General features: G+C 48.2%; 1 protein-coding gene across 10 annotated transcripts in view; it reads left to right on the top strand.

The window, feature by feature from the left end:
• The window catches only part of ELN (elastin), a 57,564-nt gene that overhangs the window by 26,221 nt on the left and 4,071 nt on the right, over positions 1-27,272 (top strand). For 2 of the 10 annotated variants that reach the window (XM_083714517.1, XM_083714512.1), the window contains 28 exons: positions 1,062-1,096; positions 2,113-2,134; positions 3,394-3,510; positions 4,042-4,134; positions 4,462-4,524; positions 5,749-5,796; positions 6,699-6,770; positions 7,765-7,797; positions 7,941-8,012; positions 9,355-9,402; positions 9,952-10,014; positions 11,111-11,155; positions 11,275-11,367; positions 12,155-12,220; positions 16,386-16,508; positions 16,877-16,915; positions 17,576-17,704; positions 18,596-18,652; positions 19,708-19,824; positions 20,263-20,325; positions 21,252-21,389; positions 22,760-22,810; positions 23,312-23,416; positions 23,560-23,607; positions 24,184-24,222; positions 24,514-24,585; positions 25,271-25,312; positions 26,243-26,269. In XM_083714517.1, the coding sequence (XP_083570643.1) occupies positions 1,062-1,096; positions 2,113-2,134; positions 3,394-3,510; positions 4,042-4,134; positions 4,462-4,524; positions 5,749-5,796; positions 6,699-6,770; positions 7,765-7,797; positions 7,941-8,012; positions 9,355-9,402; positions 9,952-10,014; positions 11,111-11,155; positions 11,275-11,367; positions 12,155-12,220; positions 16,386-16,508; positions 16,877-16,915; positions 17,576-17,704; positions 18,596-18,652; positions 19,708-19,824; positions 20,263-20,325; positions 21,252-21,389; positions 22,760-22,810; positions 23,312-23,416; positions 23,560-23,607; positions 24,184-24,222; positions 24,514-24,585; positions 25,271-25,312; positions 26,243-26,269 (1,920 nt within the window). Of the gene's footprint in view, positions 1-1,061; positions 1,097-2,098; positions 2,135-3,369; positions 3,511-4,041; positions 4,135-4,461; positions 4,525-5,748; positions 5,797-6,698; positions 6,771-7,764; positions 7,798-7,940; positions 8,013-9,354; positions 9,403-9,951; positions 10,015-11,110; positions 11,156-11,274; positions 11,368-12,154; positions 12,221-16,385; positions 16,509-16,876; positions 16,916-17,575; positions 17,705-18,595; positions 18,653-19,707; positions 19,825-20,262; positions 20,341-21,251; positions 21,390-22,759; positions 22,811-23,311; positions 23,417-23,559; positions 23,608-24,183; positions 24,223-24,513; positions 24,586-25,270; positions 25,313-26,242; positions 26,270-27,272 lie in introns of all 10 variants that reach the window. The other 8 variants (XM_083714515.1, XM_083714509.1, XM_083714516.1 and 5 more) reach the window with 6 other exon arrangements.

Below are 27,272 nucleotides of genomic sequence, written 5' to 3'. Positions count from 1 at the left end.
GCATTTGGGGCTTTTTAGTTTAGACTAAGGCAAGCAAGAGGAACTTGTAAAATTGTGCATGGCATGGAGAAAGCGGGTAGAGGAAAGCTTTCCTCCGTCTCTCAAAACGCTGGCCCTCCTGGACATCTAATGAAGGAGAACAAGGGAAGATTCAGAACCTGCAAAAGGAAGGACTACTGGATAGCTTAGTTGGTCAGAGCATGGTGCTGATGATGCCAAGGTTGAAGGTTCGATCCCTATAAGGGATGGCTGCATATTCCTGCATTGCAGCGGGTTGGACTAGATGGTCCTCAGGGTCCCTTTCCAACTCCATGATTCTTCATGCATTGCATAGTTAAACTTTGAAACTCCCTCCCACAAGAGGCAGGGATGGCCACCAACTTAGACAGCTTTAAAAGAGGGTTAGACAAATTCATGGAGGACAATAAAGCTATTGACGGCTACTAGCCAAGATGGCTATGCTCTGCCTACATACTTGGAGGCAGCAATGCTTCTGAATACCAGCTGCTGGAAATAGCATCTATAGGGTGTCACGTTGACTGCCCATGATATACTTTGGAGCTTAGCATCAGACAGTTGGGAAATGTGAGTGGGGAGTCTTCAAAGTCCATTTTAAAGTCTTCAGGGTAGCACCCATGTTTGCCTTTCTGGGGAGGGAATTCCACAGAATGGGGCCAGTCACCATGAAGGCCCTGTCTCTCTTTATGTCCACCAATCTAGTTAACATTAGGGAAGTGTGAGGACAGGGAATTTCAGGCCTGGATGCAGCCCTCTATGTGGCCCCTGAGACCCTCATCTGCCCTGCACCTGCCTGGAGTGGTATTTCCTGGCAGGGATGGGTTCTTGACCTGAGATGTTGCCTCTTGCTTGCTTGGATGACTGTGAAAGTAGTGTGTGTTTTTGTGGGTATGAGAATTTCTGACTGTCATGGGGCTCGGGTGCAGCCTACCATACGATGGTAAGTGTCCCAATCCTTTGCTCTGCCCACTGTTGCTTTTGGGGACACTTCTCCTGACATTGGCGCTCATCTAACTGTACCCGATGCCTCCCTTTCTCCCCAGGATTTGGAGCAGGAGCAAAGCCCCCCAAACCAGGTAAGTGGCCATCTCCACTTCCCCTAATGCTCTTTGTGACTGACATGGTCTCTCCTCTCTTGTTGTGGCTACTAAATGGGGAGAGGAGGAGGAAGAGGCAGCCCAGTGGGCTTACTTGTGTACTCCTCTCCCCAGGTTCTGTACCAGGGATGGGGGAATTTGTGGCCCTCCAGATGTTGACCACATCATGATCGGCCACTGGGCATAGCCAGGATTTTTGTTAGGGGACGTGACAGGCCTTTTGTTGGTCGGGGAGGGCAGAACCTCAGTTTGCTATGTGTTTTATTGATTTTTATTGATTTAAGGAGGCAGCTGCTTCTCCCTCCCCCCTAGCTATGCCCATGCTTCCGGGGCTGGTGGGAGATTGAAAAGGTTTGGAAAAGAGCAAGGGGGTAGAATGTCTCCCCTGTGAGGAGTGGTTGCAGCCTCTGGGGATTTTTGGTTTAGAGGAAAGTAAAGCAAGATAGAACTTTATAAACTGATGCACAACCTCAAGAAAGTGGATAGGGGAAAGTTTCCCCCCCCCCTCTCTTATAACATTGCAACTTGTGGACATCAGGTGAAGCTGAATGTTGGAAGTTTTGCGACAGCTAAAAGGAAGAGCTTCTTATTCCAGCATTTGCAGGGGGTTGGACTGGATGACCCTCGGGGTCCCTTCGAATTCTGTGATTCACGCAACACCTAGTTAAACTGTGGAACCCACAGTTCCCACAGGAGGCCGTTATGGTGACAAGCCTAGATGGCTTTAAAAGAGGATTGGATAAATTCAGGGAGAAGAGGGCTATCGTTGGCTGCTAGCCGGGATGGCTATGCTTTGCCTCCATGGTCAGAAGCACTGATGCTTCTGAATGCCATTTGCTGGAAACCACAGGAAAGGATAAGGCTTTTTGTGTTTGTGGCATTTGGTGGCTACTGTGAGAACAGGATGCTGGGCTAGGTGGGTCCTCTGTGGGCTGATCCAACTGCAGGACCTCTGACGCCCTGGCTTCTTTTCTCCTCTGCAGGTGTCGGAGGGGTTGTCGGAGGCACTGGAGCACTAGGTAAGCTTGCCCTGTGCACGTGAGCTCTCCTGGGAAGGTCTGGCTGAGAGCAGGGATCTCAGACCCATCCCCGGCTCTTCTAGGGCTCCCAAGCTGGTGAGAGGGAATTGTTTGGAGGATATGCAGAGCACTGGCTCAGCACAACTGCTGCCTGGGGCAAAGCAGAAAGGTGCCACTTTATCCCATTCCATGCTCAAAAGCAGACTGGCAGCTGAGTCTTACTTCAGCACTGGCAATGGGGACAGCGCCCTGTGCTGCATGTGAGGGCAGAATGCCTGCTTGACCTAGTGGTTCTCAAAGTGTGTGGCATTGTGCCCATGGCATGGGCTTACCTAGGTGGGTATTAAGAGGCAAGCACAAAGGCTGGAGGTGAAAATGACTATCAGATTTTGAAAAGTTGGTATCACTGAATCATCAATTTTCTAATTGGATTTTGAATAACTGCACATTTAATTGTTGCTGCTTTGAATTTTATTGCGTTGTTATCGGCCTTAGTGGGTCATGCAGGCTGCTATTCTGAATAATGCATTTTATAGGGTAGGGGGGATGAGTTTATGGGAACAGGGGGTGGACCCCCAAAAAAATTCTTTTGGGAGCTGCTGGAACTCGCTCCCGCAGGAGTCAGTGATGACAAACAGGTTGGATGGCTCTTGCTAGTTTAAGAGATGGGCACATAGAAAGCAAGTGGAGGCCAGTGTCAGGGACAGGCTGGACAAAGAGGAGTTTGGGAGGCACTAGCCGGGGAACCCCTGAGGGAAACCCCCAAGTAGGAAGGGTCAGAGCCTAGGGATTGGTGGCGGGACACTGGGGAGAGGTCAAAGGGGGCAGATTGGGAGGAGCAACTGGATGCTGAAGGGGCAACAGGGTTTAGTGAGCAGGAAGAGCCTATGACAGGGTGTTCAGACTCCAAGGGGTCAAGAGGCTGCAAAAGAATCCAGGGAGTCTGCCTCTCCTGCTGCAACAAACTCCCCTCCCTGCTGGTCTCCAATAACACAGAGAATAATGAGGATGGGGGCTTAGCAGAGGTCAGAAACGCACAGATGCAGATGGCTTGGAAAATGTCTGGGAGAGGAGGAACCTTAGGAGGGGTAGAAGGCAGCTGCTCCATAGGGGCAAGAGCTGCTTGGAAGTGTTGCTGATTTGCATGCCATTTCGAAGAAAGAGTTAACTTCACTGATGACAGAGTCCTGCATCTTTCAAGCTGACCTGCATCTGACTCCAGCCCTGACACTCAGTGCCGCTTTCCTTTTCTGCCCTAGGTGGTGGTGTCTATCCAGGTGGCGCCTATCCAGGAGGTGTCTATCCAGGAGGTGTCTACCCAGGTGCTGGAAGCCCTGCAGCGGCAGCTGCTGCTTATAAGGCAGCTGCCAAGGCTGGTGAGTCAAGGCTGCAGGTGTCTCTGATGATTATGGAGGTTCTTCTGCTTGCTTACTCTGTGGGACACAGAATCCGCGCTCTGGCTGCCTCTCTGCCCCACAATGCAGCCATTGTTTTGCTGGTCTCCCCTCCTGATATTTTCCCCTTAGAAGGCAATTCCCAAACAATCCCTCGGTGGTGATGTTGGGCTGTCGCAATACAGAGATGCAGTCCTTTGAGGGGGCTTCCCATTCTAGTCATCCGAATGCCTTCTCTGCACCAGAGGATGCCATCGCTTGTGCTGCAGAGGCATAGCAGAACAGGCAGCCTCTTGTAGGCTTCTGGATGAGTCCCTGCTCTGGACAGAAACTCACCCAGAAGCACAGGGAATGTGCTCCTCTGAGAGCAGGTGATTCCTGCTTTTAGGCACTCAGAAAATAAATATTTTGGGTGAGGGGGAAGGCAGCTTTCTGAAATGTGATCATGGCTGCTCCAGCTATGACAACAGAGTCTGAGTTCCTGAGACTCTGTTTGTGTTGTTCCTTAAACAGGCGCTGGGGCTGGTGTAGGCGTACCTGGAGCTGGCGTGGGTGTACCTGGAGCCGGTGTAGGCGTACCTGGAGCTGGCGTGGGTGTACCTGGGGGTAAGCTATTTCCACAGGGTATGTTGCCTTGATCTCCTCGCACCCCAGAGACTTAGGAACACTGGAGACAGAATTGGCCCATCTAGTTCTGCCTTGCCTGTGTTTCCTGTCAGCACAGGAAGTGACACACGTTACATTCCAGCCCGGCAAAGGCCTGCAAGGAGGGCTCAGAACCAGGCTAGAGGGGTGTGTGGTCTAGAGAGCAGGCGTGGCTTGAAAGTGTCCACAGAGGCCTGGAAAGCCACATTCAGCCCCCAGGCCTGAGACTCTCTGGCCATCCTAGGGAAAGCGATGTGATATTTCTCTTTCTCTGTCTCCCTCCCGCAGGTGGCGTCTTGCAACCAGGAGCTGGCGGGGCTGGCGTTGGGGCCAAGCCTGGCAAAATCCCTGGTAGGTCGAAGGCTGCCCCCTCTAAAATCCAGGGGCAACTTGGGGAAGAGCCAGGTGTTTTTGTAGCGGACAGGGAAGAAATCTGTGCAGTCTGGTGTGAGAGCTGGAATGCAGCCAGTCCTCTGAAATGGTCAATTCTCCAAATTTTGTGGTGCAGATCTCCACCCAAAAGTTCTGTATAAAAAAATAGTGTATCCGTTAGGAGAAAAGGGGCACCAAGATCAATGTGTTTGTGAAAACAGCATACAAAAAGTATATGGAACAGATTATCTTGATCCAGAACTGTTGCACTTTGGGGTTGGAAATTTTCTTAAACGTTTGAACAATAGTTATCTCAGCATCTTTTAATCAACTCCTTCAGACCATTTCTTTTTTAAACAAAAAGTATTTTATGGTTCTTCCACATATAATAAACATAATTCAAAATACAATTACATTGGTACCTCGGGTTTTCATTCCGGAAGACCGTTCGGTTTCTGAAACATTCGAAAACCGAGGCAAAAAGCGATGGCTGCAAGTTCAATTGAGAAAATTGAAAAACGTGCAGCGGAAGCCATTCAACTTCCAAGGCATGTTCAAAAATGAAAGCATTTACAGTACTTCTGGGTTTTCAGCATTTGAAAACCGAAACGTTTGGCTTCCTATGTGCTCGAAAACCGAGGTACCACTGTGACAGTAGCAATATCAGCTAGTCTGTAATTTATTTGAGGGAAATCATAACAACAGCTTAAAGTTGGAAGCACCACTTTATTAAGTTGATTAAGCATATTTAAATTTCTAGTCCGCTAGGTCTCTCCAGACGTTTCCAATGGTCTGGGGAGGTTGTCTTGATTGATTGTCATGTCTAATATGGGAGATGAATGGCTAGTAGGATAATAGCCTCGTCTTGCTTTGAGCCACCCTGAGCTGGAAGGTCAATTTCTCAGCAATGGACCACACCTGAGCCTACCAGGAATCTATTGACAGACCTGTTGCTGGTCACCAACATTTAGCAACTACTATACGAGCAGCAAAAATGTCAACACCTCCCAGTGAGATACATGTTGATTTGATTCATCTATTATTCCTAGCAAGGGTAACAAAGGAGTTGGATTTATCTTTCTGTTACAAATTGATCCCGTTTCTTCAAAGGCAGCTAGCCATTTCTGTAAGCTGCATGTTGCAGATGCTTCACTGCCTTGGTTCCATGGCTGGTGCTCACAGTTTGCGCTCTCTACTCAACAGGTGTGGGGATCCCTGGCGTCTTCCCTGGAGGTGTGCTCCCTGGCACAGGTGAGTTCTGTCCCATTCTGGAGAAGCTCAGCGGTACGGTCTCAGCCTTGTATGCAGAGGGTCCCAGGTTTAGTCCTCAAGGCCATCTCTAGGTATGGCTGGGGCTGTCCCCTGCTGGAAAACCTGGAGAGCTGCTGCCAGTCAGTGTAGGCAGTACCAAGTTAGGGGAACCAGAAGTCTGACTCTCAGGGTAAGGCAGCTTCTTCTGTTTCTGTTTCAATCTGCCCTTGATCTGGAACCATGAGGACTGGAATCTTAGCTCAGCTGTCTTGCAGGCAAAAGGTCTCAGGTTCAGTCCTTTCACAGAATCATAGAATTGCGGCTTTGGAAGAGACCTCCCAGGGTCATCTAGTCCAACCCCCAGCAATGCAGGAATCTCTGTGAAAGCATCCATGACAGATGGCCATCCAACCTCTGCTTAAAAACCTCCAATGAAGGAGAGTCCACCACTTCTCATGGGAGTCCGTTCTGCTGTAGAACGGCTTACTGCCAGAAAGTTCTTCCTGATCTTTAGCCGAAATCTCCCTTCTTGTAACTTGATGCTGTTGGTTTGACACCTACCCTCCAGAGCAAAAGCTTGTTGCCTCTTCCATGTGACAGCCTTTGAGATATTTGAAGAGGGCTCTCCTATCTCCTCTCAGTCTCCTCTTTTACAGGCTGAACATACCCAGCTCCTTCAACCATTCCTCATAGGGCTTCAATTCCATTTAAGGCAGATATCTGTGTTCTCCCATAGGAACTCAACAGTTCAGCACATGGTGTCAAAAGTCAACACATTCTTAGCACATCCCATCCTGTTTCCAGTTTCCAGTTCAGCTTTTGAGCACATTCAAATAAAGACTCACATTTGAAGCCCTGCTGTAGTTTTTAAAAGAGTCCAGCATCTTCTGTTCCTCTTTCAGGGATCCGTTATCCTGGTGTAGGAGTCCTGCCTGGTGTTCCCACCGGAACTGGAGTGAAGCCAAAAGTTCCAGGTAAGCCTTCTTACCCCTCCCCAATGATGGCTTGTATCCATTCCTTGCTCCAGAGAAGGTGGGGTTTGTCACCTTCAGATGGGCTTTGCTTCTCAAATTATTATGGCAGTTTTCATAGGTAGGAAGTCTCCTGCAGCCAACTCTCAAGTCGTCTGGTTGCTAGAACAAGCGTAGCCATTGTGGTGCCACCAGATGTCATTGGACTCCAACTGCCAGCAGAGCAGAAGGTCAGGGCTCATGGGAGTTGTAGTTTGACAACATATGGAGGGCACCATGTTGATTACCCTTGCACTAGAATATGGGCCGTTTCACACATGATGAATGCTCACTACTACAGAACTCCAGCTGTAATACTTACTTAAGAATATCAGAAGACCTGGCATGGATCAGGCCAGGCACCCAGGGATGGTAATGGGAGTTTGGCAGCATCTGAAGGACCAAAGGTCTCTTGCACTTTGAAATCCACTCTTTTGGCCAAAATGAGCTTTAAATAAAAACTATTATGTGTGATCAGAAAATTAATTTATTTCTCATTCATTGCATTTATATACCCAACCTTCCATCCGAGGAACTCAATGTGGCACACATAGTTCTCCTCGTCCTCATCTTACCCTCACAACAACCCTGTGAGGTAGGTTAGGCTGATAGAGACTGGCCTAAAGTCACCCAGGGAGCTTCATGGCTGTGTGTGAATTTGAACCCTGTTCTCTCCCAGGTCCTCGTCCGACACTCAGCACTAAATCAGGCTTCCTCAACCTCCGCCCTCCAGACGTTTTTGGCCTACAGCTCCCATGATCCCTAGCTAGCAGGACCAGTGGTCAGGGATGATGGGAATTGTAGTCTCAAAACATCTGGAGGGCGGAGGTTGAGGAAGCCTGCACTAAATTTTGCAACACGTCAAGCCTTCTGACGATTGCATTGAAATGTTTTGACCACCATGTATCATGTATTGTGTGCAAGGACAGCCACTGATCATTAACTCTTTTCCTTTCAGGGGCAGGAGGAGGCGCTGTCAACGGGCTCTCTCGTAGGTTATCAGAACACACCTATGCATGTGCCCCATTCCCAACAGAGCCGGGAGGGAAACAGATCGGCCCACCCTGGTGGAGTAGGGTGGTGAGAATGGTTCCACTGTGGGAAGCCTCATTTTCTTTTCCTTTGTTGTTCTAGCCTTCGGAGTCTTTGGAGGGCAGCAGCCTGGGCTCCCACTGGGCTATCCCATCAAGGCACCCAAACTCCCTGGTGAGCCCAACACCCAGAACCAAATTGCTGTTGAAAACCCCATTCCAAGAAGGTCCTCTTTCCACGATCGAAAGAACGCCAGGCATATCTCCCCTCACCTCTTGTTTTTGGCAGGCGACCCAGGCTCTGGGTTTGAGTCCTGTCTGAGACTGTTAACTCACTGTGTGCGACTCGTGCAGGTCACCACCTGCCCTGGCCTCAGTTCTGCTTCCGTAAAATGGGACCAAAACCCACCCTTGGTTGCAGAGCTGTTAAGTGGCGGTTTGGGTTCCTATAATAAAGGGCTGTAATGTTCATGTCAAATGTGAAAGGCAAAGGTGAGGAACCTATTTTCACCTGAGGGGCCACGTTCCCTTCTAAGCAGCCTTCCAATGGTGGGTGGAGACAGAAACAAAAGTGGGTGGAACAACAAAGGTTAATTTTAATTAATGGGTAATGGTCAGTGTTTTTTTTTCTGGGGGGACACAGGGGTACACATACCCCTAAACATTTTGTGAATCTTTGTACTTTTGTCTATTTAATATATTTATTTTTCCCTGATTTGAACTATAAAATTATGATTTTCTTGAGTCAAAATGAGAGTATCCCTAAACATTTTTTTAGAAAAAAGCATGGATAATAGTAGTTCTGCCTTTGAACACCAGGCTTGTTTTTACATTTACACACACACACACACACACACACACACACACACACACACACACACACACTTTCCATTGTCCAGACAAGTAAGAAACAATATCACCATCATAATTTATTAGTTATACTCTGCCCATCCAGCTGGGTTTCTCCAGCCACTCTGGGTGTGGCTCCCAACAGATTAGAGGATTATCAGGGCAAGGGCGGATCCTAGCTAGGAAAAATCACTCAGAGGGTGCCTAGCAGGGTCGGTAAGGGGTGTGGCCTGGAGACAGGGGGTGTGGCCTGATGAAAGTCTCAGGAGCCAGATAGTGAGGTTGGGAGAGCCTCTGAGCCTGAGGTTCCCATCACTGGTGAAAGGCATCTCATTTCTGTTGTTAATTTGTTTAAATGTATTCAGATGGACAGCTTCTATCTCTAAGGCAGCTAGCCATGGTTTTTAGCGCAAATGCAAACCATCCCTTTAACATCTCAGCTATTGGGGGGTGGGGAATTATTAAACTGGCTCTGCTGGCTTAACTTTCTGCTAAGGGGTTAAGGACTCGCTTTGCATTCAGAAGGGTCCCACGTTTAACCCCTGATATCATCTCCAAACTGAAAGGAGCTCTAGTAGGCGGGTAACCAAAGCCCATTCTGTGCTCGATGTGGCAGTGGCATGCAGTTCCTTAGGCTGACATTATTATTTTTTTCTTTTCTTTTCCAGGTAGCTATTATGGCCTCCCATACGGTGCCGGGAAGGGGCCTTATGGAGGTGAGTTCTCTTGGTCTCAAGTGCCTAGCTTGTGGCCTGGGGGAGATGGGGAGGGGTTGAGAGAAATGGGTGCATTTTGGAGGATAAAAGTATGTGGGTCTGTGTTAGGGATGGACTTCTCCAAGGTTCGACTCTGGGTACCACAAATGAGGCTGGCTGTGCAGGCACCTCAGTGCTACAGATTTTAACTAGTAGGTTTGAAACCTGTTTTACTCTCTCAGCTTTTGAGTGAGGACTGCACTTTTTGAGGGGGGATTTTGAACCTCCTTCGGAAACTCCGTCAGTTGCCATTCAAAACTACAATCCCTTGATTGAGAAGCAGAGCTGATGCTGGCATCAATATCTCAGTGTAGACGTCTAGTTCCTTGCATCAATAAGGAGGAGGGGACTGTACCACATCACTCTGAAGCAGTCTGGGGATGGGCAAAACCACAACAAAAGGCCTCTGATCCTTGGAACCCCCATCGCCAACCCCTGGCCAATTTCCTCTGGGCTTTGCATTGGGCGGTTCTTCTCCCCTGAAGACTTGACTTCTCTTTGTGGTTCTAGGTGTTGGGCCGGGCGGCGTGTACGGTGGTGCTGGAGGGAAGGCCGGTTACCCAACAGGGACAGGTAGGCGGGTTGCGCTAGCACACAACACCAGTGAAGGATGACTCACAGAGTCCCTTGCTGACACCTCTGTTGCTCTGCATAGTGTAATAAACGAAAATCTGCCCTTATTTCCTTATGGGGGACACAAGAGCCCTTATAGAGTGCTTTGTAGGTTCTCCATCGGTCGGAGGAAAAAACAAAGGCCAACCAGAGAATATTGAGAAGCAAAGCAGCTAGTAAGTCTGATCTTTATTAAAGTTGTTGCAACAGGCTGCCCCCTTCACACGCAGGGGAAGGAGGAGGACCCCGAACCAAGGTGTGCCCGCCCTTATATAGACATTTTAAATTGCCCACCTTGGAGTCAAAGACCACCCCCAGAAACATCATACCTACATCACAGAAAGGGCGGGCTAAAGCAGAAATCTGAGTGGGTTGTTTACCTCATAATCTGAGTGGGTTGTTTAACTCCTGTCTGGCAAGTTACCTGTTAATGTTTACTGGATTGATACCCTGGGGAGCCTGGCCAGTCTTTTGTAATGATAAGTACTTAGTTCCTGAGCCAAGTCACAGGCTCACCCTATTCATACACAGACATACCCTTAAGACAGGATTTGTGAAGGAGAAGACAATGGGGAGGCTCCTCCATTTGACCTTGCAGAGAAAACACCTGGTCAGCCTGGGAGTCAAAATGGCTCCATGGCTGCTCTCCTGTGCAGCTTCAGACATGTGGCCTATATATCTATGTGCATGTTTGCTTGGTACATTTATGAACCTTCATTATATACATAAGACCTTAATTTATTTATTTCAACAGACAGAAATCAACACGTGCTTAGCCAACCAGATGTCGTTGAACTACAACTCCCAGCAGCCCCAGCCAGGCTAGCCAGGCTAGCTGGGGCTGATGGGAGTTGGAGTCCAAAATGGCCCTGCTGGCTGAGGCTGATGGAGTCAAACAACTGCCAAAAGGCTGCCAAAAGGCTTGGCTTCATTGTGTTACTTGGTTTGGATCCTAGATTTCTGAAGCCAGTAAGCTGGAAGATATATCTGTGCTTTGTGTCCTGAAGATTCTAGCAACGTGGCCACATCGCTGAATCTCTTTTTGTTCTTTTTGCAGGTGTGGGAGCTCAGGTAGCCGCTGCAAAAGCAGCTGCCAAATATGGTGAGTGACACCATGCTGGAGGAGCCCATATGTAGCCATGCTCTGAAGCCCAGGCTCTGGCTGGCCCTCATTCACTCCTCTTTCTTTCTTTCTTTCTTTCTTTCTTTCTTTCTCCAAAGGTGCTGGAGCTGTGCCTGGGGCAGTCGGAGTCCCTGGCGCTGGGGCCCTTGGAGGAGGCTTGGTGCCAGGTGCTGGTGTCCCAGGAGCACTAGGTAAATGACCTTGTATGGGTAATAGGCAAACAGTTTTGTAGAGTTAATAGTCAATGCCTTTGGAGGGGTGATAGAGAAGCATCTTTTAATGGGCAATAGTAAACACCTTTAAAGGGGCAATAGTAAACACATTGGTATGTATGTATGTGGGTTTGATTTTTTCTTTCTTTTAGGTTCTTTAAATTTTGACAAAGTAATAATCATAAATAAATAAGAATAAGAATGTGCACCCCACCGCCAAGACCATTCCATTGTAACTATCCAACCTCCCGAAATTTCAACATCTCTTGCAGCGGTTTGGCCCCTTTCTGTATTAACAGTACAAATCCTACAAACACCCTCCATATCTCCTCAAAACCATTTCTCCTGCATATTCCCTGTCTTACCTTAATGGAACATGTTAATTTATCATTAATAGCTATATCCCAACACCTCTTTATACCATTCTTCCATTTTATATTCTGCTTGCCCCTTCCACTTCCTAGCTATCATAATTCGTGCAGCTGTCAATAAATGTGTGAGCAAGTCCTTCACAGCCTGCGAGGCTTCTTTTCTTTGTTTTTGTAAGTCACCTTGAGTAGCACCAGCAAGAAAAAGCAACTAATAAATTCAATTCAATTAATAATAATAAATAAATGATACTGATAATGATAAATGCGCTAGGTGAGTTCCTTTGCCGTCATTGTGGCCAAAGGATTTTGCAGTTGTGCTCTTCAAAAACAAGCCCATCCAGGTTGGCCAGGTAAAAGGAATGGCTCTCAGTTTCTCTCACCCTTTTTCACTGCAGGTGCAGGTGGACCAGCGGCGGCAGCGGCAGCAGCAGCCAAAGCAGCAGCCAAAGCAGCAGCTTACGGTGAGCTGGTTACCCAACTGATCGATAAAACAGCCCGGAAATCACAGGATTTCTGCAGCGCTTAAAACAAACAGAAGCCATAAGGGTAGAACCGCAAGTTCCATCAATAGGTACAGTAGAGCTTACTGAGAATGCCTGCTGAAATCAAAAGGTCTTTGCCAAGTGCCTGAAATTCAACAGGAAGGAGGAGACGGCTTGCCTGATCTAAGCTCCACACAGTCAATTCCACAATTCTGAGGCTGATATGGAGAATGTGGCTCTCTATGAAAGTTGTTCTCCTTCTCTCCTAACACTAGAACTCACAGGCATCCATTTGGGAAGTTTCAGGACAGAGAAAAGAAAGTCCTTCACACAGCACAGAGTTAAACTCTGGAACTCGCTTCCACAGGAGGCAGTGATGGCCAAACTGAATGGCTTTTTGAAAGGATCGGATAAATTCGTGGAGGAGAGAGATATCAATGGCTACTAGCCAGGGTGGCTCTCTCCACAGTAAGAGGCAATATGCTTCTGAATAATGCCAGATGTTGGGAGTCACAAGTTGGGAGAGTTTCTGTGGCACTCAAGTCCCGCTTATGGGCTTCCCTTTGGGGCACAGTGGGCCACTGTGACAGCATCATGCTGGACTGAGCAGTCCAACAGGCTCTTCTTATCTTCTTATAGATGTGAGCCAGGCACCTGAGCCAAGGGGGACCACTAACAGAGAACCCCTTTCCCCAAGATCTCAGTGGCTGGGCTAGGATATATGGAATCAGGTGGTCCTTAAAGTATCCAAATTGTTGAGGACCTTTTAATTTAATCCAGACTCTTTGAACTCGGCCTGGTAGCATATTAGTGGCCAGTGCAAAATTGATAGGGGAAGGGGTCCAGTTTGGAGTGAGAGGAAGGGTACTTAAGAGAGTGGGGCCCTAAGCTATAGCTTGTTTAACTTATACGTAAATCTGGCACTGATTTCAATGCTCCCCACTCTTCGCTCCAGATTGCATCTCTTTCCCCCTGCTCTTTAAGAGGCCTGCCAAAGACATGGATCCCCAAACTCAGATTTTCCGTGTTTTCTAATGGAAATTTCATTCCTGCCACCCAACGCCCTCTTGCGTTTGGATTCATGAATCCGGTTTGGATTGGGGCGGGCGAGAAATCTTGCCCCAATTGCACAGAAGCAAGGATAAGTCCACTATCAAGTATGGATCCATTCCAGTGCTTCTTGAGTGCTGAGAATAAGATCTGATTTGGGGGTGGGGTGGATCTTCTGGACAGACTCCAGCTCCAAAGGTGTGAGCTCAGCCAGGCTGGAGCCCCAACACACACACACACACACACACACACACACACACACACACACACACACTTTCTTGGAGTCCTTAGTAACTCTTCCCCCGGCCTCAAGCATTGCACACCCAGCCGCACCTGATCTGCTCCGGAGAGCAATAGCAGCCTGGCCTGGCCTGGCCTGGTTTTCCTGGGACCTTCCCAGAACGCCATCTGGTTTTGATTGGAAGCAGGCGGCCAGCGGGGAACTGTGCAATTTTGGGATTGAAGAAAAGCCACAGTCGAATCAGGTTTCGCTGGAGTGTGTCTGCAAGGAAGAGAGGGAGAGAGAGAATGTGCTCCTTTTCCAGCTTTTGCTGCGCTTAGTAACCTTCTGCCCTGTGATTGGTTAGGAGCGAGGGTGCCAGAGCTTCATGGATCATCTCTATCCACACCACATTGGAGCTTATTGTGGGGGAGGGAACTTCCAGCGTTGAAGTTAGGGAACTTTAGATGCTGGAGTAACTCGTCTCCACAGCAAGACCACAGACCAAAATCCGGTGTTCATTTCTAGTCACTTCACCTCAAGAAGGATAGTGTAGAGTTGGAAAAGGTTGAGGAAAGGGCAACTGGGGATGGAGCAAATCTATGAAGGAAGGTTTCAGCGCTTGGGACTTTTTAGTTTAGAGAAAAGGCCAGTAAGAGGCAACATGATAGAGGTTTCTAAAATCATGCAAGGCATGGAAAGAGTGGGCAGAGAAGTTTCCCTTTCTCTCTCATAATAACACTAGAACGACAATGAATCTGAATGTCGGAAGATTCGGGACAAGATTAAGGAAGTCCTTCACGCAATGCAAAATGAACCTGTGGAACTCCCTCCCACAGGAGGCAGCGGTGGCCACCAACTTGGAGGGCTTGAAAAGAGGATTGGACCAATTCATGGAGGAGGAGAGGGCTATTGATGGCTGCTAGCCAGGATGGCTCTGCTCTGCCTCCATAGCAAGAGGCAGCAATGCTCCTGAATTCCAGTTGCTGGAAACATAGGAGGAGAGAGGGCTTTTGTGCTCAAATCCTGCTTGCAGGTCTCCCATAATGAGCATCAGGTTGGCTACTGTGAGAACAGGATACTGGACTGGATGGGCCCTTGGCTTGATCCAGCTGTGCACTTATTATGTTCTTGTGCTATGTTTAGCCCTGCATTTGCAAGGCATTGTCTTCGTATAGAGGGGCTTTGGCAGAGAGCAACTTATGACAGCCCTGAAGTGGCAGCTACTCGCTGTTTGTTTTTAGCTCAGAGGTGGGTGGTGGTGGTTTGGATTCCCAGCCACCCCCTCCCCCTGTGAAGCACCCCTTGAGGTTGAAACAGAGGCTGGTTCAGCCTGAGTCTATCTCTCAACTTCATTCTGAAGCCTTGCACTCCATTGACCTGGGTGCAGAAATGTGGCGGATTTAAAGATGTTAAAACTGATGCATATGCAAATATGTTTTTGCTCACAAGTCCCGGGTTAGAAAGTGCATGAACTGTTTATGCTGTAATCTTTTTTTTTGCAGAGGTGGGGTGTGGGAGAGATAGGCCACAGTGAAATTTTAGATTACTCCATTGATTCCTTATGGGTACCTACATTCCCAAAGGAGTTGGAGATGGGAGGGCCTGCTGAAACCAGAAGTTCAGGCTGCATGATGTTCCACATGCTTTTAGCTCTATGGCCCAAGCAGAGTTGGGATCCCACAGAAGAGGGAAGCTGCCCTCTAGTGGATCAGTCTGTCTACAACACACATGTGATTCTACAGGGTGTTGAACTGCAGATGACAGATTGGGGGGGGGGGTCCTCAATTTAAGACCAGATTAACCCTTCACTTTCCATATAGCCAGAAATGTTGACGTGGTGGTAGGAATCATAATTCATTGTGGAGCAGCAAAAAGCCCCTCATGTCACGTACAGATAATCCTATGAAAGGGAATCCAGTGATCTTGCCCATTGGGCTGCTTTGGCTATTTAAAATGTTTAAACTAAAGTATATCACTGATGTACTCTTTCACGACCGTTCTTCCACTTTAAGCCTCAAATCAGTAGGATTTGCATCTGGGGAGGCATGTGAAAGTTTGATATATATCTTAGACACACATCCTTCGAATTAAGTCCCACTGAACTGCCTTCTGCGTGAATGTTGGGTGCGACTTGCAGGAGAGAGGTCTTGCATGGGTTAAAACAGATAGGGACCTCCACACCCCCAAACTATCCCTGTATGTTTAACCCAGCGGCATACCCTCCAACATTTCTCAGATGAAAATAGGGACATTCTATTCTACATCAAGAGGCTTCTCCCGTGTTTCATCTCCCGCACTCATATATTTCACGTACACCTATACATCAGTCACCTTGAGAAAATTGCAACCTTTAAGCTTAGCCTACCTCACAAGATTGTTGTAAAGAAAAAATGCATGAGGGAAGGGGTCATGTACAGCCGCTTCAACAGATCAATGGAATGGAATCGTAGCTGTAAGCTGCTTGGGTGTGAAGGGGAGGAAAATGGAAAACAGGGACATTCCATGATCAAATCAGAAAGTGGGATGGCTTCTGTCATTCTGGGACTGTCCCCGGAAAATCGGGACGCTTGGCGGGTATGCAGTGGTTCCCAAACTTTTTTTGGGCTTGCCTCTTTGGTTCCATAAACTCATCTCCAGTGCTCTCTATTCTATAAAAAACACATGATTCAGAACAGTGGTTTGCATGAGCCCCTAAGAAATATAATAAAACAATGAAAGAGTCACAATTAATCATGCCTTTATTCAAAATCCAATTGAATTAATTAAACAAACTGGATTAATTTTATCCAGGGGGCAACTCCCCAACACCATTCCAGAGGCCAGCTGTGTTTCTGGCAATTTTTTACTCTCCTCTCCTCTCTCTTTCCCCAGGTGGCCGAGTTCCAGGGACGGGCATCGGTGGCGCTGGTGTCCCAGGGGTTGGGCCAGGTGGCGTAGTTCCTGGCGCCACACCTGGTGTTATTGGAGTTGGCCCAGGAGGAACTGGGGTAGGAGGTATGTGTCACGGGGGGGGGGGGATAGATGAGAAAGGTGAAGCCAAATTAGAGGGATTCGATCCTGTTCGCACATTCATAATCTGCCTTTCATGACTTACGAAACACAGACCCCCATCCTTTAAAATTTGCATTTCTCTGGCGTTTGCAGTGCATTTCTTCAGCCGAGTTACGTGTACAAAAATGCACGTACCGGAATAACTGTGCGTATAAATCATGATTCTTAATTCATTTCCTGCTCTTCACCCTAAGGTCCCAGGGCAGGTTACAGCATTAAAGCACAATATCAAAAGCGATTTTAAACAATTATAAGCGTACCTGCTTGACCTCCTATTTCTGAGACCTATCTTCCTGTTTTCTCTTTGGCAGGAGTGAGTCCCGCCGCAGCGGCAAAAGCAGCAAAGTATGGTAAGATCCTGAGTTGTTGAGTCACAGTTTTTGGTGGGGTTTGAGATGGTGGGCATGGAGAGATCCTGCCTCAGGTGGACTCCATAGCACTGGGCACACCAGGCAACCCCCTTAACATCCTTGTGCCCATTTCGAGTTTCATGTCTCAGAGGCGAAGAATAGTTGGAGGATCCACTTGGGTCACCAGTGAAATACCACTACTCATCATTTTTTCACTTACCCAGCAATGGGGAGGGGAGCCCGCCTTCCAGCAAAGATCTTCCACTGCAGCCAGCCCAAAACAGATCCAAATAATTGGTGTCATCCAAAACCTCCTGGATTTCCTGGATTAGTAGAATTGTAGATTTGGAAGGGACTCTCAGGGTCATCTTAGTCCAGCCCCCTGCAAGAGTTAAGGAGTGGAGACATTGCCACTCACTCTTGCCCCAGAATTGCAAATTCAGTCCCTGGCAGGACTTAACACTAATCGGCTAGATCCAGGCCAGGTATCTTCTGAAGAGGCCAAACGATGACCTCCTTTAAGGGAGCTGCATGGACCCTCAAAGAGGCAGTAGCCACCTCCGGGGTCTAGATTGTGGATCTTTGGCTGCTTTTAATGGTGGGGATCTGATGAGCTGGTTGGAACTGGCCTGGCTATCATATTCATTTCTTCTGTCTCAGGTCTTATTCCTGGTGCTGGTGTTGGTGGAGTTCCTGGTGCTGGTGTTGGTGGAGTTCCTGGTGCTGGTGTTGGTGGAGTTCCTGGTGCTGGCGTCGGTGGAGTTCCCGGTGCTGGAGTTGCTGTTCCAGGTGCGTTTACATGAGAAGGTAACAACATTGGACCAGTTTACATGCAAGGTCACTTTGATTTGCAGAACTGGCACAGCTGCAAGTGCCACATAATGCTCTTTACGTGTTTGCAAGAAAATTCATTTTTAGCATGGCAGCACCTACACTTGGGAACTCCCTGCCTTTTGACACCAGGCAAGCACCTTGACTGCACTCTTTCCAGTGCCTGCTAAAAACATCTTTTGTTCAAGCACGCCTGCGCAGACATGTAGACATCTGCTGTGCCTTTTAATACTTTTTTAAGCATATTGCAGATGTTATCTTTTGAATTTTTAAGAGAGTTGTAGGGGGTGTTGGTAAAGTTTTTTTTAATTTCATTTTTATAATGTATATAAAACAGAACAATGATATCGACAGATGAACATTGAAAGGAGAAACTACAAGACAGACACACATAATGAGTACAGTTGCACACAGGTGAAAAGAAAGCAAGTTACAAGTAAATAATTATGCTATCAGCATTATCTGATAGCATAGTTCCAGATTTCTGACGTGGGCTGCCTTGAAAATGATGGTTTCGCTGTATATATAATAAAGGAATTCCAGAGTGAGTGGTACCAAGCGTCCAGTATAAGATTTTTGGCCCCCCCACCATTGTGATTCCTATTCGAGCTGCCAAGGTCATATATAATTCTTTTGGCAATATATCTACATTGGTATCATCAGAAATATTCAGCAACTTAAAGAGTTGTTTTTACCGATAATTCTGTTGTTTGACTTGCTTTGTAAATCACTTTGGGGTTTTGTTTTTAAAACCAAGCAGTGCATAAATGAAATTGACAAGGTAGCTCCAGGAGTGCATGGGTGCCGTGGCTGGCTAGCCCCTTGACTCATTTTTGTCTCTGCCAACAGGAGCTGGGGTGTCGGCAGCAGCGGCAGCAAAGGCAGCAGCAAAGGCAGCCGCCTACGGTAAGCTGAGCATCCTCATCCTGTCCCAACAGCATTGAGGCTGCTGGATAAATCAGGGCAGGCCGACCCAAGGCAGGAAGGAATGGAAAGATCTCTTTAGGGAAACAGAACATGAGCTCGATTGTTTAAGAAAATCAAGCGATTATGAAGCAGCCTTCTGGACAGACCACCTGATGCCACTTAATATATTACGGAAAACCCATAAAGTCTAGAGCATGAGCAAAGAAGCTTTTTCAGCCCTTCTGTTTCAGGAGACTTTCAGGGGGGGGGGGGGGCGTATGACAGAGGTAGGCAGGGCCAGAGGCAAAGGTTTCAATCTGCAAGTTTTAGTCTTTTGTTTTTGTTTGTCTATTATTATTTTAACTTTTTGAAACCCTTAATTTCCTTAGAGATAATTTTACTGTTTTTCCTTTTTTGTAAGCCGCTCTGATGGTTGGCTTTTGGCTTTTGTTTTTTACAATCAAGCAGTCTATAAATCTTAAGAAATAAGTAAATAAATAGAAATGGGCAGGGCAACACATGTAGATTTTTGCTAATTTCTACACACTCTCACACAGCCCTCTCTGTCCTCCATGTGGGAGAGCAAACATGCATTGCCAGGGACCCACTCCAGCCATGCAAAAAGCTCTTGAGGAGGGTATGAAGGCCCCGCTAACCATGCCAGGCTAGACAAAGTCAGAAGCAGCAGGTCTTGATGAATTCACAGAATTGTAGAATTGCAAGTGACCCACAGGGGCCACCTAGTCCAGTTCCCTGCAACTCAGGAATCACAGCTCAAGAATCCCTGATAGGTGGCCATCCAACACCTCTCCAATGCTTCAGAGTCCACCACCTTCCGAGGGAGTCCGTTCCACTGTCAAACAGCTCTAACCCTCAGAAAGCTTTTCCTAATGTTGAGTCAGAATCTCCTTTCTTATTCGAATCCACTGGTTCAGGACCTCCCCTCTGGAGCAGCAGAAAACAAGCTAGCTCCATCTCCCAGGGGGCGGCATTTCAGGTATTTGAAGGTTTGTGGCAAATGGCTAATCTGACCTCTTGTTTGTCATTTCCTGCAGGGACTGGTGTGGTGCCTGGCTATGGCGCCATTGGTGGTGTGGCACCTGGTGGAGTCGTACCTGGTGGAGTCGCACCTGGTGGAGTCGTACCTGGTGGAGTTGCACCCGGTGGGTTAGGTAGGTTCCCCTCTCTGTGGGAAGTCAATGCCTTCTCAAGGCAACAGAGCAGCTTGTCCCGAAACCTTGGTCTTTGCAATAACATGGAGGCTGCTCCTGCTCTGTGGAACAGCATCAAGATGTGATGAGACACCCGCTCTCTGCATTTCCTGAAGACAATGGGAGATGTGAGGCAGTTGTGGAGGGGGGAAGGTTCCTGGCAGGTTTTCACATCTGGATGAAAAGGGTATCTACTATGAGTGTGTACCACCCACTGCTCAAAAGCATCCAGGGTCCTGGAAGGACGGGAGGAGAATGGTAGATGGGCTGGGCTGGGGAAGAGCTTTGGCTAGTGGCCAAGGTGGTCAACCACTGCCATCAGACCTGGTGCGGGTGGTCCTGCTGACACCTCTCTCTTTCTCTCTCTCTCTTTCTCTTTCTCTCTCTCTCAATTCTCAGTGCCAGGAAGCCCCGTGGCTGCTCAAGCAGCAGCAAAAGCAGCCGCCAAAGCAGCCAAATATGGTAAGGAGGGCCACTGTGGTATGTAGTGGTTAGAGTGTCCGACTGGGACCTGGGAGACGAGGGTTCAAATCCCTGTTGGTGGTGGAAGCTCACTGGGTGACCTTGGGCCAGCCACAATCTCTCAGCCTGATCTGCCTCACTGGGTTGTTTGTGGGGATTAAACGAGAAGGCAAAGAACCATGAATGCCGCTTTGAACTCCTTGCAGGAAAGGTGAGATATTAATGTAGAAAATAAGTAAATATCAAGACTTCCAACCAGCACAGGAGATAAGGGTGGCAAAGGAGATGCGGATCAGTTTTTCTTTAGCCTTGCAAATAGCAGCTTGTGCTATTTCCATGACGCTCTTGGATTCCTGTCGTAAAAAATATCGACACTCTGGAGACACAGACAGAGATGCTCTTGGAGGGTGGTCTATTAGAATGAAGAGGGTGCTGCTCCACTGCCCTCAGCCAGCCCCCACCCTGCCTGCCTTCTTCAATTACAACCACTCCATCGAGTGGCTCTGCCTATTAGCTTCCCCCTCCTCCTCCTGCTCCTCCTCCTCCTCCTCTTCCTCCTCCTCCTCCATGTTGCCCCTTGTAAGGAGGAAGAGGAGAAAACCAGGCGTTGGCTCCACCCGCCATTGGCTCTAGTGCCACCTACTGGTAGGCTCCCTGCCTTCCGCCCTATCAATCCTGATGGACACCACTGGGGCAGGCCCTTCCCCCTTTTGATGATGTAGCCTCATTCCAAGAAGACACAGAAAACACCAGTGGGAATGCAGCTGGCGTTAGGAAGTGAGCAGGCTGAACAGGGAGCCTGCAATACCCTCTCCTAGTTTTGATCTAAATGTTTTCCTCTGAGGACTTTGGCTCCACCCAGGTGCTGTTCTCAGGGTGTGGTGGGGCTCAGGACCATTTTCCAAAAGTGTGCCTTGCCCCAACAGGAGCAGGAAGAGGCGTTGGTGGCATTGGCGGTGTCGGCGGCGTTGGCGGTGTCGGCGGCGTTGGTGGCGTTGGTGGAGTCGGCGGCGTTGGCGGTGTCGGCGGCGTTGGTGGAGTCGGCGGTGTTGGCGTTGGTGGCGGTAAGCAGTCCTTAAGTACCAACAACTTAGAATCTTATCTTGTTTTATTTGGGGCATGGAGATTTCCAGGTGGCTCCATGCAGGGCAGAAGCTTCCTGAGCAGTTCACAACACAAAATGAACGTGAGCCAACCCAAAGAGATGCTCATGGGAAGCTGAAATAATGATGAGGGTTTTTAAAATGAAAACAAATTTCTTTCCTCAGCAGCAGCAGAACAGCCCCGGTTTAGATGGCTGCACACAGCTGCTGCTTTTAACTTCTTAAAGCAAGGCATACTAGCTGACTGCACATCTCAAGTTGTATCAGGGACTGGGTGGATGAGGCAGAGTGGTGGAAGCCACTTGCCCAAGAGCCCCCAAGGAAGGCAGAGAAGAAGATGACTTAGATCCAGGGTCCTGGTGGCAGGATACTGGCCGCAAATCAGAGGAGGGGAAAAGCTGGGAGGTACTAGAAGCAGGAAGCTTGAGGTATCGTAAAGAGACAGAAGCAGGCTGGTGGCCCAGCACAGGGCAGGAGGATGAGGTTCCCAGCTTGGAAGAAGGCTACGACAGTGTGAGTCTTGAGCCAGTGTGGTATAGTGGTTAAGAGCGGTGGACTCATAATCTGGGGAACCGGGTTCGTGTCTCCGCTCCTCCACATACAGCTGCTGGGTGACCTTGGGCCAGTCACACTTCTCTGAAGTCTCTCAGCCCCACTCACCTCACAGAGTGTTTGTTGTGGGGGAGGAAGGGAAAGGAGAATGTTAGCCGCTTTGAGACTCCTGAAGGGGAGTGAAAGGCGGGATATCAAATCCAAACTCTTACGACAGAGGAGAGCCAAACCCTGCATCTCTCCCACAGCTCCATCATGCCAGCCTCTCTGCTGATGGCTCTCTGGCCCCATTTACTCCTAGAACGTGAAGGATGTTACGTATTGCTGAGCAACAGGCTAGGCAGGCACAGAGAGAGGCTCCTGGGGCTTGCTGTAGCAGAAGATTACAAGGGAGGAGCCCTGACTCAGAGGGCTAGATCGTGATGGAGGAGCTGCACGCCAATTCAAGCAACTTCTTCAGGGGGGGGGGCATTTGCCTTTATGAGCCTCCTTGTATTTTTTCCCCTTTCCTTAATAATTAAACTAACTGCACGTTAGCCTCATGTCTCCCCCTCTGACCTGTGAATGACCTGATCTTTCTGTCAGCCCCCTGACAAATTGCTGGAAACCACAGGAGGGGAGAGGGCTCTTGCGCTCAGATCCCACTGTAGGGCTTCCCATGGGGGCATCTGACTGGTCACTGTGGGAACAGGAAGCTGGGCTAGGGTCATCTTAGTTCTTATGTCGTGGTATCCCAATGGGTTTGGCCCTAATCCTGACTCCTTCTGTTCTTCCGCTAGTTCCTGGGGGAGCAGCGGCAGCTAAAGCAGCAGCAAAGGCAGCTAAATACGGTGAGTCCCCGTTGCACCCATCCTGATCTCATATCCCCACCTAATCCAGTTCTTCCATGCCCCTCTACTCATCCTGGCCCACTGCCCCATAGTGCCAGCCAGTGAGCTTTTTCCCAGATGCAAAAACATGAGATCATCTCTGAAGCATCCCACATTGCCACGATTCAGATTGTAAACTTTCTGGGGCATGAGGCCTTAGCTGTGTGCTCACCGTTCATTTTAAACACCTTCAGAACACATTCCCACCTGGAGAATCCTGAGAACTGTAGTTTGCCGCACACAGAACTACAGTTCCTCGCACCCTTAACAAAGCACAGTTCCTAGGTTTCTTGAACTGGCCCAGTCATAATGGAGCAGATAATCATAGGATTATAAAGTTGGGAGGGGACTCCAAAGGCATTTGGTCCATCCCCCCCTCCCCGCACTGCAGAATTCACAGCTAAATGGGTGGTGGTGGTGGAATTTGGTCAAATTTTGCCCCTAATTCCAACCTCTTTGTAGGTCGTGGGGCAGGTGTCTTTCCTGGCGGTGGAACAGGCGTCTTGCCAGGGGGTGGAACAGGCGTCTTGCCAGGGGGCGGTGTTGTGCCAGGTGTTCCTGGAGCAGGTAAGGGACCCCTCAGCTACTCCTCATCCTCAGATCTTGGGGAATTGGCACTGGACAAGATTCCTAGTCCAGTTTTGCTGTGCACCAGAAGAGATCCCTGGGCATTGGGGCTCTGACACAGATTGCTTCTCCTTATCTCACAGGAATCCCCCAAACTGGACTGCAACCAGGGGCCAAGCCACCTAAATATGGTACGTATGAGTCCCTAACAGGGAAATGGGCAAGACATAAATAATAATAATCATAACGATAGTACTGGAAGTTCTGCCTATCCACTCACCTGCCCACACCTCACCCAAAAAACAAAAACAGTCACAGGAGATCTAGCTATCTGTTGATAAAAGGAAGCCCATCTTCACGCAGCACAGAATTAAACTGTGGAACTCCCCACCACCGCAAGAGGCAGTGATGGTCACCAAACTAGAGGGCTTTAGAAGAGGATTGAGTCAATTCATGGAGGAGGAGAGGGCTATGGATGGTACAAGTCACGATGGCCGTGCTCTGCCTCCCCAGTTAGAGGCAGCAAAGCTTCTGGATACCAGTCACTAGAAGTCTTTGCGGGGAGCTGGGGAGAGGGCTCGTGTGCTCCTGTTTCCCATAAGAGGCATCTGGTTGGCCTCTGTGAGAACAGGATGCTGGGCTGGATGGACCTGATCCGGCAGACGCTTCTTATGAGTTGAAGAACTGGGAGACATGGAAAGTGTCTGGTCGGCAGTGGGGAGAAATGCCTTTGATAAACCAAGACTTGCTTCTTCTCACCCCAACAGGTGTGCCAGGAGCTGGGCTGGGTGGCTTTGGCGTACCAGGTACGATGCTGCAGACCCAAGGGGAGGGAGGGGAGAAGAGGGGCCTCCACACAAGACAGGGCATTCTTTGGGACAAGATGGACAGCTCCATGGCTCACCTCTTGTCCTGGCTACACATCCGAAATCACTTGGTGGCTGGGCTGTGGGGCCAGGGAGCATTCCAGGCAGTCATAGGCTGAATAACTTCAGTATCCTCCATGTTCCTTTATTTACACTATGGGTCCGCCACATAGAGCTTATTTCTAACTAACCGTGAGGGTGGGTTTATGACTGAGCCACTTTTTCTGGCAGGCTTTGGTGGACGAGGAGGATATGGGGTCCCCGGCGCAGGGGGAGCAGGCCTTGGTGGTGCTGGAGCTGGAGGTGCGTAGAGATTGTTCAGCCAGAGCACTGGGAAGGAAGCCCCCAATGTTGTGCTCTGAATTTGGGGGTGGTGTGAGGGGACTTTGCAAGATGTCTTGGTGACCTTACCCAACGGTGGCCTCAGTGAGTTGACCCTCTGCTTTGTCGTTGCTACCAGCCAGAGCCTGCAAGGAAGCAGGCAATGGGATCTGTTAACTGTTGTAGTTACACCCTGTTGTAGCTACTCCCAGTTTTAGCAACTATTCGTTGTAGCTACTCATCCTCACTCCTGTTTCCCCCTCCCCTGCTCACCACCCCTGAGCCAGAGTCTGAGTCAGAATTATGACGAAGCAGGAGGATTAAACTCTCATCATGGAGGATAAGATGAATATCAAAAGCTACTGCATGATTACCTCTTTTGGGGCAGCCCATTGGCATTTTGTACTGGTACCTACGACACCTTTCTCAATATAGAAGTACCAGCACCACATTTTTCTTAACCCCCCCCCTCAAATAGTATTGGATATACCACAAATGTTACAGCCCCAATCTGCTTCCTACGGTCCTATTTTAGGGGGTCCTGCCTCCAGCTCCCCTAGCTTGCCCATGCCCTCTGAGGCAGCCCCACTGCTTCCTTGAGGTCAGCAGGCCACAAGCCTGACTTCCAAGACAAGCTTCTAATTTCCCCTCACGCTCTCTTGCACAGGGCTGACGTACCCAGGAGCCGGTGGCAAACCTCCCAAACCAGGTATGAGCAAATTGGGACCACGTGGTGGAGTTGAGGTAATGGCGGAAAGCGAGTGGCAGATCTCAGTTTCCCTCAGAACTCTCCAGATTGCTCCAAGGTTCAAGGCAGAGATTGGGGACCTCAAATGCGCCTCCCATACCTCTCTGTCTGGCCCTTAGGATTGGCCCCAAGCCATGCCCCTCTTTGCCCTGCCCTGCACCCTCTTTGAGTGTCGGTGCCTGGCTGGAATGTGTCCTTGGAAGGTCATAAAGCCTCTTCATTTGCCTGGATAGAGGAAATGTGTGTATAAATATCTGACTTTCAAATGACTGGGAGACAGCCAGGCATAAAATGGCAACCCTCACATCTGCAGCCCCACCCCTTTCTGCCTCTGGCTCCGCCCACCACTGGGAGTGGCCCTCACAAATTTGCTCATGAGGCAACACAGCCCTTGGGCTGAAAAGCCTTCTTATTTATTTCTTATCATTTCATAAAATTAATATACACACACAACCCTCAAGGCTGTGTACAAAAGAGCTAGAACAATAAATTTATTGATAAGGAAAAATGGCAAAAATGATTTAAGACACCTGGAAAGTTAAAATAACAACAGACTAAAAATGAATTAAAACTCTTCACCCATGATGTAAAATGGTGGAGCCTCATAAAGGACAAATTTACCCTAATGGAGGTTCCTACCCCCATGGGAAAAAAATAATTTGGGATTGTATGTTTGACCGAAGTCTTGAGATTTCATAGAAGGACCCCCCACCCAAAAAAAGCCTTCAACTCCCCTAAGGATGCAACATTGAATCTGGACATGTACATTTCAGACTTTCGGTATATTTCTATATCGAACAGGGCGTTGCCAGAGTTGTGTGATACACACCCCAATTTGACCTCCCTCAACAACATCTATTCTGATCAAATGTCTTCTTATTTCTATCACAGGTTATGGTGCTGGCATTCCACAAGTTGGTGAGTTGATGAACTAAATTCCCTTTATTATATAATATGTGTGTGTGTGTGTGTGTGTGTGTGAGAGAGAGAGAGAGAGAGAGAGAGAGAGAGAGAGAGAGAAATTATAGAACAAAGTTCAATAATGCTGTCAGTGCAAGACAAATTTGGTTACAATAAAAATGCTAAGTCTTTTTTGAAAAAAAACAACAAACCACCTAATATTACATTATTATGCTTTGTAGCCAAGATCATTAGACATCCAAAATGCTTGCTTGTCAAGACAAAAGAACGGAAGGAAAATAAATAAATAAAATAAAAATGACATATGAAGGAGAACAGGAACAGCCTAGTGAGGCAAGAAAACTGTAAAGTACTGTGAATAGATTGAAAGGGGAAAATATCTTAATTTACATTGTCATTTTAAAAAATGCTAAATGATGTTAAATAGAGCTTTTCAGCAGAAAGAGAAAATAAAATAGAGGAACACCCCCCCACACACACACTACATCTCTGATGGTTTGATGAAACAATAATGTTGTAACAAGTTATGTAACAGAATTAAAATTTAAAATAACACCAATACTCAGCAGCTACATTAGTATCAGTAGTAAGACTTCCGCTCCTTCTCTAGAACAAGCAAGAAATAAGGTTAACTCCTTTTTAATTTAAGCACCTTATATATTTATGTATTCATATGATTATTTACTGCATTTATATGCCACTCTTTTCTCCAAGGAGCTCAAAGTGGCTTACAATCAATAATTAAAAACAGATCTCAGAACCCATTTAGAACGGGCAATTAAAATCCAGTTTGCCCTGGCAGCAACCCAGTTGGCCAGCATCGCCTGCCTCTCCGTTTCCAAAGCTCTGTCGAAGCAGGAAGGCCTTAGCCTAACAAGGAGGGAGCAAGACGGACCTCTCCTGGGTGGGAATCCCACAATCTGGGAGCAGCCACAGAAAAGGCCCTGTCTCTTCAGTGCCTCTGGTGTTGATGGGGCTGAGAGAAGTTGCTCACCCAAGG

Source organism: Podarcis gaigeae (genome assembly GCF_964106915.1).
Source record: "Podarcis gaigeae genome assembly, chromosome: 15".
In the NCBI taxonomy this organism is placed as follows: Eukaryota; Metazoa; Chordata; class Lepidosauria; order Squamata; family Lacertidae; genus Podarcis; species Podarcis gaigeae.
The sequence above is the reverse complement of the archived record's forward strand: the minus strand, read 5'-3'. Positions and strand labels throughout refer to the sequence as shown.